General features: G+C 45.1%; 1 protein-coding gene across 1 annotated transcript in view; it reads right to left on the reverse strand.

Moving 5' to 3' along the window:
- The window catches only part of CHD2 (chromodomain helicase DNA binding protein 2), a gene marked incomplete at its 3' end in the record, with an annotated part of 87,601 nt that overhangs the window by 29,957 nt on the left and 45,550 nt on the right, over nucleotides 1–12,094 (reverse strand). The window contains exons 17-23 of the mRNA XM_081114812.1: nucleotides 9,082–9,270; nucleotides 7,406–7,568; nucleotides 6,749–6,901; nucleotides 5,404–5,475; nucleotides 2,921–3,070; nucleotides 1,182–1,330; nucleotides 37–133 (exon numbers count right to left, since the gene is read on the reverse strand). Of these exons, the coding sequence (XP_080970938.1) occupies nucleotides 37–133; nucleotides 1,182–1,330; nucleotides 2,921–3,070; nucleotides 5,404–5,475; nucleotides 6,749–6,901; nucleotides 7,406–7,568; nucleotides 9,082–9,270 (973 nt within the window). The remainder of the gene's footprint in view (nucleotides 1–36; nucleotides 134–1,181; nucleotides 1,331–2,920; nucleotides 3,071–5,403; nucleotides 5,476–6,748; nucleotides 6,902–7,405; nucleotides 7,569–9,081; nucleotides 9,271–12,094) is intronic.

A 12,094-nucleotide genomic window follows, 5' to 3' on the forward strand; every position in this document is an offset into this window, starting at 1 on the left:
CACTTGTCAGAAACGCCTTCCCTCCTTGTTAATTACCTGGGGCTCTGACTCCTCGCCTTCAAGTTCTTTGAAAAGATCCTCTGCTCCGAATTTCAAAATAGCTGTCAGCTCTTCTTTATTAAAAGGATTTGAACTGTAAAAGTAAAATGCAGTTGTAATCTCTCGGGAATGTCAAGTAAGCTCTATTACAGATCTACCCTTCATTCAGGGGCCCAATTACTGGTGAAAATGTAAATTCTGCCCTAAGAAAAATGATCTCCCAAACATTTCATGTTTTTATCCACAGGATGGGACCGCGGTGGCAAACCTGAGCCAGCGGAAGACTAGGACATCAATCCCTTTCCTGTTGGCTCATCTACCACGTGGTTGGGCGAGACGGGTAATTAGCAACATGAAAGAAGACAGTTCTCTCTCTGTCCTTTGACTCAGAAAGTTACCATTTGCCTGTGGTCCAATATGAAAGAACCACGCTGCTTCTACCCAGGTTGCTCTCTAACGGAAAATTATCTGAGAATACCCTATTTGGGGAGAGCTCGGCTGATCCCACCCGTCACAAAGCTACAAGACCGCCACAGAACACACTGGACAATTTGGTCAAAATGTACATTCTTTCAGAGAAATAGTTGTGTTTCCAAATCAATCCCATCAAAGCGTAAATGCCTTCCTCTGTTTCAACAGGAATAGTCGCAAATCCCCACACAAACATTTCTACCAATAGTAAGAGAAGAGCAGCCCATTCGATTGGGTGGATTCTCACTGGGAGACTTCAAGGCAACACTGTGTCAGGGTGGACGCCTAAATGTCATATGTCGCACGGAGAGCCGAACCCACAGGCAAGGGAGGGGCAGGACAACGGGATAAAAGGGGACACGCCTGCAATACTCTCAACAATGAACATTTTTTAAATGAAAGAAAAAGAGGGACAGGAGATAGAGAGAGAGAGAGAGAGAGAATGGGGGGGGGGGAGAGAACGTGCTCATGAGCAGAGGGCTAATAAATAAAGCGAAAGAAAAAATAGGAAAAAAATAAAGAAAAGGAAACGCTATCTTCTTGCAGCCTTAGTGAGCCCTGTTTCCCAGCAATAAAAGGCCTAATGTCTGTTGTACAAAATCCCACCGGAAGAGTGAATCCCATCGAGTGTGGATGTGGGCCAGTTGGCCTCTCCCAGCCCGGGCACTCACTTGGACCGCCCCGAGTTGTTTTCCAGGACCGTCCGGCCAGTGGTGTCCATGCGCTGGATCACCAGGTGGTCCAATACCATCTTCTTTTTGGCCCGTTCTATGATCTCCTCCTCCACGGTCCCCTTCGTCACCAAGCGGTAAATATTTACCTGTGGGAAAAGGAAACGTTATGCTTACGCCCGATCACACACACACAAAAAGGTTACGTCCGTCTAAAACCAGGAGGGGAAATGAAAAATACCTGGCCTGTAGCACCATAAAGGACTGACTATAAGCTATAAGCCCTCCATCCACACAGGCCTAAGCAGGTGCCGTGGTTTTACCACCTGCAGCAGGTTGCATTCTTAAATGTAACTGCCGTTAAGGACTTTGTACACGGCCTTGTTCTACTAATAAAAATCTTACTAAAGAATAATCCATTTCACCAAAACTGGGTCTTTGGCTGAGTATGAAACTTACGCGTGATCCTCTATTAGAACCGACTCTGAGATTCCCATACAAAGGAAATAAGTGTGTATTTCCCCCCAAGAAAGGGAAGATTGGTCATGTGTAATTAACACATTGCAGACAGATCACGAGAATTCTCCATATTACACAGTGTTTTACAAAGTATCATACTTTAAAAAGGTATCAACTTATAAGAACATGTAATAAATAACTTCAAAATGTAATGGGTATTTAATGTTAAAGCATGCCTTTAACATTTATGTAGAACCTTTTTTTGTACTCGTTCAATAGAAACTTATCTGGCCACTGGGTAAAGCTAGCAATGAAACTACTACTGGTCCGCAATGTATTAAAATAGACCAGTGATGGCGAACCTATAACATGCATGTCAGAGGTGACACTCGAACTCATTTTTTTGGTTGAATTTTCTTTGTTAAATGGCATTTAAATATATGAAATAAATATCAAAAATATAAGTCTCTGTTTTACTATGGTTGCAAATATCAAAAAATGTCGATAGGTGACACTGCACCAGAGTTAAGTTAGGGTTTTTCAAAATGCTGACACGCCGAGCTCAAAAGGTTCGCCATCACTGAAATAGACCACCTTGAACAATGTTAGTATAGTTACCACCAACTTTCCCATAGTAACATAGGAGAAAATGTTCCGTTCTAGGTGTTTATATCATACTAGAGGCCTGGTGCACGAAATTCGTGCACGGGTACAGTCCCTAGGCCTGGCCTGCAATCAGGGCCATTTTCCCCAGCAGCCTGCAGTCAGCCCCGCCCCCCGCTGCCACCCACCCCCGGTTCCCCATTCGCCATCAGGTGATTGGTGCCTGACGGCTGGGGGAAGGGACCGAGGGGTTGGCTGTTCCTGCCCGCTTGCCAGCTCTGCCCCCGCAGTGGGTGGCCATCAGGCGATTGGAGCCTGCTGGCCGGGGAAAAGGACCAAGAGGTAGTCAGTGCACCTCATAGTGACTGCTCCAGCAGTTGTTCTGGTTATTCTGCTATTAGGGTCAATTTGCATACTACCCTTTTATTATATAGGATATCTTTTTTAGGATAAACTAGAAAGTCGATGGTGATGCCCTTTTTAGACAGACAAAGAGAGCAGTTCCTTTATAGGCTCATCTCAGCATCAAAGACGAGTTCTCTGCACTAATTAACAGACAGACACCTCCCCTTGGGAAAGGAAGCTAAACAGGAAAAAGCCTTTCACAAAGCATCCCGGAAGGCCCGCAAACCCTCCCCCGCTCCCCCACGCCACACCCCGAAGCTGCTCCCACTGACCTGCTTCTTCTGCCCAATCCTATGGGCCCGGGCCTGTGCCTGCAAGTCGTTCTGGGGGTTCCAGTCGGAGTCGAAGATGACCACGGTGTCCGCGGAAGCCAAGTTGATCCCCAGGCCCCCAGCCCTTGTGGAGAGCAGGAAACAGAAGTCCTGCACACAACGCAACACACGCCTTCAGGCGGGGGCCTTCTCAGACCGTTTCCTGTCCCACAAGCCCGACACCCCGACACCCCGACACCCCTGAAGGTGCGAAGGAAAGTGAGACACGACGGACGAGCTTCATGGAGGCTAACGAATGTCAGGGGCTTGGTGGCAGAGTGGATTTTCATTCGCTCCCGAGGGAGGAGTCAGGACAAGGAACTAAGGAGCAACAGCAGCAAGAGAGTTCGTGCCCCCACCTGGCTGAGCCTCGCAGACAAGCAATAGCGAAACCCACGCACACTTCATTTTCAAGGGGACGAACGCGTTCCAGCCAGTGGCCCAGCTACTGGTTTTCCGGGGGAAGGCGGATGATGCACGTAGGGCAGTCGGGATGAACAGGGCAACTGTGTTCTGCATGTGCCCCTCCAGTTGTTAGGCGGGTGAGGAAAATAAACTCTGCACGCAGAGCCCGTGAGGGACCTGGAGAGGCACAGCAGCCTCGACCTCCACGAGAAAACCAGAGCGGGTGTGGCTGGAGGGCGTGTGTGGGGAAGACCCCGGCCCTGACACTCCAGCTTCCACAGCACTGACCACCGAGACACCTGCCTGCCTCCCAGGGCTCAGAAAAGCACAGGCAGGAGGGAGACAGTAACTACACGAGCCAGTGAAGAAGTCAGATTTCTGTTTTCAGGGAGCCTGATCACCTATGGCAGAGGCTGACAACAGGAAAGTGGCACCAATGGGGCACGCAACACCTGGCAGTTCTGAGTTGTATCTTGATAAATGGGTACATTCGATATACATTCACGGATGAAAGGCATTCTAACTAAGAGTCACACTGGCCAACAATGTGCCGTGGGAATAAAAATGGAGAGAGCTGTCTCACAAAGACATTAAACAACTAAAATTAAGAAGTGATTAGGAGATGTGCTGACACACACTCTGATCCTTGGTCGAAATACCAAGTGACACCAGACTCTAAAGAAGCCTGTAGGTAGACAGGACACCTTAGAACAGTGATGGCGAACCTTTTGAGCTCAGCGTGTCAGCATTTTGAAAAACCCTCACTTAACTCTGGTGCCATGTCACATATAGAAATTTTTTGATATTTGCAACCATAGTAAAACAAAGACTTATATTTTTGATATTTATTTTATATATTTAAATGCCATTTAACAAAGAAAAATCAACCAAAAAAATGACACGTGTGATATAGGTTCGCCATCACCGCCTTAGAAGGAGATACCTGCGACATACAATCTGGGGTCTGACTGATCATTAAGCCATTTTCCAGGTCAGGCTTTACTAAAGATAATATGAATTGTCTTAGGTGGCTCTTCTGCATGTGTGAAAAGAGAAACTCTAGAATGCCACCTTCTAGCTGGACACTTAACTAAACGCTGCTGTCAGCCAAAGTAAAAACAGTAATTCAGCCCTAGCCGGTTTGGCTCAGTGGATAGAGCACCGGCCTGCGGACTGGAGGGTCCCGGGTTTGATTCCGGTCAAGGGCATCTGGGTGGGTTGCAGGCTCAATCCCCAGGAGGGGGGCATGCAGGAGGCAGCTGATCAATGCTTCTCTCTCATCACTGATGTTTCTCCCTCTCTCTCTCCCTCTTCTTTCCTCTCTAAAATCAATAAAAATATATTTAAGAACAAAACAAACAAAAAAAACCCAGTAAGCCACACTGCAGCAGGGTCCAACTAATTTGAGACACAGCAAATGTACTTTTCAAGACTGGAAGTCACCAAGAAAGTGCAGATCAGAACCTTATGATATTAACATATATCCCAATAATAAAGTGTAATATGCTAATAAGACGGATGTCCTTCCGGACGAAGTCGGGGCTGCAAGGGAAACCCGGATCCCAGGCCCCGGGTGCCTGCCGGCGGCCACAGGGAAGCCCAGGTCCCAGGTGCCAGAGGGAAGCAGGTGCCAGCAGTCAGGAAAAGGCAGGCCTTGTTCTTGCATGAATTTTGTGCATCGGGCCCTAGTATCCCAATATGACCCTACTGGCCAGCCCTGCCCACTTTGCCTGGCTGCTCTCCTAGGCCCAGACACTTGGTATCTGGAAGTCACTGGAGAAAACTTCGGTGACGTCAGGACGCCTGTCATTGGTCCACACCAGGGGGGATAAAGAGCACGCAAAAGGTCTCCTGGACTGATCATGAGACGCAAAGACACCTTTCACTTAAGTGACTTCTCACTGCCCTCCCAGGAGGGCGGCACCAGGGACTGTTCCTGAAACAGAACATATTCACCCAGAAAGGCTCTGCCCTGGATCCCCAGCCCCCCTGGGTCCCCAGCCCAAGCCGCCCCGATCACAAAGCCGTGCCCCGCGTACCTCAGAACCATCGGCGTTGAAGTGGTCCAGCGCCTGCTTCCGGATCTCTCCCTTGATGGAACCATCCAGACGCTGTAAAGACAAGCCACAAGGAAGTCATAAGGCAGGAAGATCAGCCGCAATGGGAACAGACACCAGACTCGCAACCTTTATGGGCGCGACACCCGCTGGGTAAAAATAGCTGGAATGCACCGATGAGGTGCGGGCGGGGCTGCGCTTAAGCGGCACACTCCACTCGCCCCAAGCTCTCTGGTTACCAACTCAAGGTCAGAAGGTTCTGAATCAAAGGCTATCTGGGTTTATCCCAGGATCAGCATGGCTGCCAGGACCCGTAAGGAAAAGGCTAACCCACGCTGGGCTTCGAGGCTTTGTCTGCTCCCACATCTGGGTACTGAGGAGCCAGGGAAATGCTACCCCTGGTCACACCTAATCACCAGCTCCTGCCGGAAAATGATGCTTCTTGACTAATATAACTAAAGCTGCCCAGTTATTCTCCTTTCTTTTTTGGTTAATCCTCAGCTGAGGATTTTTTTTTTAGATCGATTTCTTAGAGAGAGTGGAAGGGAGAGGGAGAGACAGAGAAACATCAATGTGAGAGAGGCACATCGATTGGCTGCCTGCCGCACACGACCTGACCAGGGCCGGGATCGAGCCTGCAACTGAGGTATGCGCCCTTGACCAGAACTGAACCTGGGACCCTTCAGTCCTCGGGCCAATGCTCCAACCACTGAGCAAAACTGGCCAGGGCAAACTGCCCAGTTATTAAGTGCTACACAAGCCACAAAATTATTTTCATCATTTTGTTTGGAAAAACTTTTGCCCCAACAACGATAATGTTAAAAATGAAGCTTTTCTAAAAATTGAACTCTACAATCAGAGCCAAGTTCAAGCAGCCATATTGGATCTTCAAGCCTTTACAAGCACAGGCAATGCTTTTGTTAACGTGTACGTCCGTTCTACATCAAAACGTCACCAGAGAAGCCACATATGTGAAATAAAAAGCAAAGGTTAATTACCTGCTAATTAAAGCACTTCTCACTCTTTTAAATCCTTTTCGTATTTCTTCCCTCACAATCACCACTTGAGATAAACAAGAGACTTTTCTCTCGCCCAGTTTTCCTTTCTCTAATCCCCACCCCTCGGTCCCCCGGAAAAGAATGACCCCACCTGACCATCTTCATTAGAGGGTTAGCCTGAAGGCATGGAAGTAAAAATTAAGGCCGCCCTGGAAGCTTAACCCCTGGAACCTTAACCCCCGGTTTCCTACTTTAGGGTAATTTAGCAAACCAAGCGCAGAACCCAGAGGAAGTGTGGAGGGGGGCCTCCAATCACAGAGCACCCTCACCTGGAAAGGGTAGTGCTTGATGGTCAGGTACTCCGCCAGGATGTCCAGCATCCGCACCATCTGGGAGAAGATGAGGACGCGGTTCCCCCTTTCTCGCAGTCTGGTCAACAGCTTATCCAGCAGGATCAGCTTCCCGCTGCTCCTGATCAGGGACTGGAAATGGAGAAGACATCCCCATGTTCAAGACACGGCAATCTGCCCTCAGGCTCTACGAGTTCAAATGTTTAAAATCACAGTTCGGCTTTCTGAAGGCTTCTGCCACCTGGCTGACAAGCAATTCCTGAAATGCTCTTTATCGGTTATCGATAACAATACTTTCAGATTTTTCCTAGCTTTTGTTGTTGTTAATTCGCGCCCAAGGATATTTTTCCATCGATTTTTAGAAAGCGTGGAAGGGAGAGGGAGAGGGAGAGAAACATCGATGTGAGAGAGACACATCGATTGGCTGCCTCCAGCACGCACCGCGACCAGGGTGGGGATGAAGCCTGCAACCAAGGTACGCGCTCTTGACCGGAATGGAACCCGGGACCCTTCAGTCTGCGGACTGACGCTCTATCCACTGAGCCAAACCGGCTGGGGCTTAAAGCTTCTTACGACAGCACCTACAGAAACTAAACTGCTGCGGAGAGAGTCGTGACGAACTAGGCAAGCACGCACCAGGAGGATCTCCTGTCCGTTCTCCCTCTCGTTATCCTCAGGGGGCTTAATCAGGTAGCAGTGGTTGCAGCACTTCTTCAGCTCCATCACAATATTCAGGAAGCCAGACGTGCTGCCCCTTGTGCCTTTGGCGAGAGCCTTGTAATTCCTGGTCAGGATCCACCTGCAAATTGTAGACGATGATGTTGTTAACTGATTCACACAAAGAGCTGGGGTCGTCGAGGAAATACTGACATTGAGTCTGAATCTAATGAACCCTCTACACCAACCGTGGGCAAACTACGGCCCGCGGGCCGGATCCGGCCCATTTGAAATGAATAAAACTATTGAAAAAAAAGACCGTACCCTTTTATGTAATGATGTTTACTTTGAATTTATATTAGTTCACACAAACACTCCATCCATGCTTTTGTTCCGGCCCTCCGGCCCAGTTTAAGAACTGATTGTGGCCCTTGAGTCAAAAAGTTTGCCCACCCCTGCTCTACACTCATGAATGCATAGGAAAATATTAAATGAATGCATAGGAAAATCTTCAAAGTGTCCAGAGCAAAATATTAAATGATGCCACAGAGCTGGGATCAGCAAAAATCCAGGCTGTGAGGAAAATCTCTACAACAGACTCACTTTCTTCACTGAAAGAATTTACAAGGACGAGAGGTTGCGGGGGGTTAAGGGGGATGGATTAAAAAAAAACTTAAGGGACATGCCAACCAGTCACAATGTATGGAGCTTACTTAGATCCCAATGCAAAATAGCAAAGTGTGAGGGTGTGAGTGAGAGTGTGTGTGTGTGTGTGTGTGTGTGCACGCCTATTTATTACAGCCAAGAAACTGTAAACACTCATTGGACGTTATAAAAATATTAAGGAATTATTAGTTTTTTAGGCATAACAGTATTGATGTTATGCTTAACTCTTTTTTTAATTGAGGTATAACTGACATATAACATTATATTAGTTTCAAGGGTATCCATTATGATTCAGTATTGTGTATATTGTGAAATAATCACAATACGTCTAGTTAACATCCATCACCATATAGTTACAATTTTCCCCCTTTTAATATACTCTCTTAGTAACTATAGTCCATGCTGTATCCTACATCCCCATGACTTACTTACTTTATAACTGGAAGTCTGTACCTTTTGAACCCTTTGTCCATGTTGCCCACCCCACACACATGTTCCCTGTACCTATGAGCTTGAGGTGAATTTTAAAATTTTATTTGGGGGTTTTATTTTTGCTTTTAGACATGTAGAAACACATATGCATGTACCTGGGATATGTTTCAAATGATACATAGGTGAGAATGGGGATACAAAAGAAGATCTGGCTGAACTAAGATTGGCCATGAGTCGGTAACTACCGAAGTTCAATTCCCGGTCAGGGCACATGCCGAGGCTGCGGGCTCGATTCCCATTGTGGGGCGTGCAGAAGACAGCTGATCCATGATCCTCATCATTAATGTTTCTACCTCTCTCCCTCTCCCTTCCTCTCTGAAATCAATAAAAATGTCCTTTTAAAAAAGCGAGGATAATAAAAGTTCCTCTGACCATAAACAAATGGCTACTTCAATCTGTGCTGGGGCCTGAGAGACAGGGTGGATTTGTCTACTGCCCGTCTCCCAGCTTCAGGGCACTGTCTTACTCGCACTCTGGCCGCCCCCGCGGTCACGCACTTGTAATACTGTTTCTGAAGGGCCGACATCTCCACCCTGAGGATCTGCTCCACTTTGGCGGGCAGCGACTTCTCCACGTCCTTCTTGACCCTCCGCAGGAGGAAGGGCTCGAGCACCTTGTGGAGGCTCTGGTAGCCGTTCTCCCGCCCTTTCCCGTGGTCCTCCTCGAAATCTTCCCAGAACTCAAACCTGGGGGCGAAACAGTCCAGTGTTACTTGGTTCCACACAAAGAAAAAAGCGTTTTTGCAACAAAAATTTCTTTTAAGATAAAATGGGGGAAAAAATCTTCCCTATAAGGACAGATAAACTTTTATCAGTATTCGCTCTTGAGTATAAGAGAGAGGAAAACCAATGGATCACTTCATCAGTCTATTCTGCATAAAGGTTTACAACTTTGAGACGGCTTCCGGAGTTCTCAAAATTTTAGTGTGTCATGCAATTAGTGCATACACAAACATAGTTATTGTGCGAAATATGCAGAAAACGTAATCTTAATTCTTTTAATAAGCTGCAATTTCTTGGGAAAATAAAGCTCGTAGGTAAAATAATAATTAGTGGCAGTATTAGAGCTGTCACTGCTCAAGGGTAAAAATTATATCATTTCCATCAATAATCTTCACTGTCCCTATGTTAAAAAGTTAACGATTCGTAACAACAATAAACAAGACAGCCCTCTGACAAGAACAATCCGAATGATATAAATTTAATATTAGGGAAACCTGGGCACATAAAGTTTATTAAGGAATATAAGCACTTGTTACCCAAAACTGTTCTGCCTGGATTGAGACAGATTAACCCCAGGAATGAAAGGTTGGCTTAACATCTAAAACGTAACTAACAAAATATACCACATACTGACAGAATAAAGAACAAAAACTACATGGTCATCTCAACATACACAGAAAAATAGCACGTGACCAAGTCCGATGCTCATCCACTGTAAGAACTCCCGAAAACTAGAACGAGAAGAAAACTTCCTCAGCCTGATCCAGGGGAGCTACAAAAATTCTGTAGCTCACATTCTACTCCTACCAATACTACGCCCCATGGAGGCTCTAGCTAGTGCAACAAAGGCAAGAATTAAAAGACAGCCATGTGGCCTTAACCGGTTTGGCTCAGTGGATAGAGCCTCAGCCTGTGGACTGAAAGGTCCCAGGTTCGACTGCGGTCAAGGGCATGTACCTTGGTTGCGGGCACATCCCCAGTAGAAGGTGTGCAGGAGGCATCTGATCAATGTTTCTCTCTCATCAATGTTTCTAACTCTCTATCCCTCTCCCTTCCTCTCTGTAAAAAATCAATAAAATGTATGTTTTTTTTAAAAAGACAGCCATGCACACTGAGGAAAGGAAGTATAACTAGCTACCTTTACTTGGAGAAGATGAGACCTTGTACCTAGAGCACGGAGAAGTCAGCAACAACAAAACAGTGGGAATAACCTTTACAAGTTCACAGGATACAAGATCACTCTATAAAACTCAACTCTCTGGTACACTTTCAAAATTAGATTAAAAAACACAATTCCACTCAAAATTAAAAGACGAGGAATAAAGTAACAAAAGTATAAAGACTTATACACTGAAACTACAGAGAAAAATTACAGGTCTAAAGGAATGGAGGAAACTTGCCCTGACTATGGCTTAGGACAGTGATGGTGAACCTATGACGCGCATGTCAGAGGTGACACGCGAACTCATTTTTTTGGTTGATTTTTCTTTGTAAAATGGGATTTAACTATATAAAATAAACATCAAAAGTATAAGTCTTTGTTTTACTATGGTTGCAAATATCAAAAAATCTCTATATGTGACACGGCACCAGAGTTAAGTTAGGGTTTTTCAAAATGCTGACACGCCGAGCTCAAAAGGTTCGCCATCACTGGCTAAGGAGGCTCAATATTGTTTAGATGATAATTCTCCCTAAAGTGATAAATTCAACACAATGCCTGTCAATACTTCAGCTTTTTTTTTCTTTTCAGAAATTCATAAGCTGATCCTACAACATATACGGAAGTATAAACAATCTAGAACAGCCAAAATAATTCTGGAAAAGAACAAAGTTGGAATTTATAATCTTCCCCATTTTACCAAGTGGTATACAGCCAGTAATGAATGCAGAGTGTGTCGGCATAAGGACGGAAATATGTACCAGTGGAATAGAACTGAGAACCCAGAAACAGACCATTATGTATTTATGGCCTCAACTAATTGGCAACAAATGTGTCACCCAAACAATTTGTCACCCAAATTCGGGACAAGGACAATTTAATGAAGAAAGGATATAGTCTTTTCAACAAATGGCACCAGAACAATTTCCAAAAATCCCTCTGCAAAAATAAATGAACTTGGGCCCTCGCACTTAACACTTAAAACAAAAAGTAACTCAAAATGAAACAGGTCTAAATGTAGGCAATTCTAGAAAAAAATAAGAAAAGCAAGTCTCTGTAACCTTGGGTTAGGCAAATGTCTCATTTTATGACAATCCATTTAAAAATGATAAATTATACTTCATCAAATTTAAAAACGCTTGCTCTTCAAAAGACAGCATTAAGAAAATGAAAAGACAAGCCATAGTAAGACAATGCATAATAAGAGAATAGCTCCTGATAATCTAGGACAAAGGTGAATTTCAAAACTATTATGCTAAGTGAAAGGAGCCAAAATAGAAAGGCCGTATTAAGCTTCCATTCAAATGGAATTTCTAGAAAACGTAAATCACTAGAGATGAAAGCTGATTAGTGAAGCAGAAAGTTTGTATGAACAAGCAAGAGGGAACTTTTCTGGATGAAAAAATATTCTAAAACTAGATTATCCTGATAGTTGCGCAACTCTACAAATTCACTAAAAAATAATTAATCGCATATTTACAATGGTACACTTTATGGTATGTACATTGTATCTCAAGAAGTTTTCAGAGCTAACAACAAATGGGGGAAGGGACCATTTCTATGTTGGACGTTAGGCTATCCAAAAAATGCCTTGATCAGTTTATGACAGGTAGACACTCACATCTTCTC

Source organism: Myotis nattereri, assembly GCF_964212035.1.
Source record: "Myotis nattereri genome assembly, chromosome: 21".
Classification (NCBI taxonomy): Eukaryota; Metazoa; Chordata; class Mammalia; order Chiroptera; family Vespertilionidae; genus Myotis; species Myotis nattereri.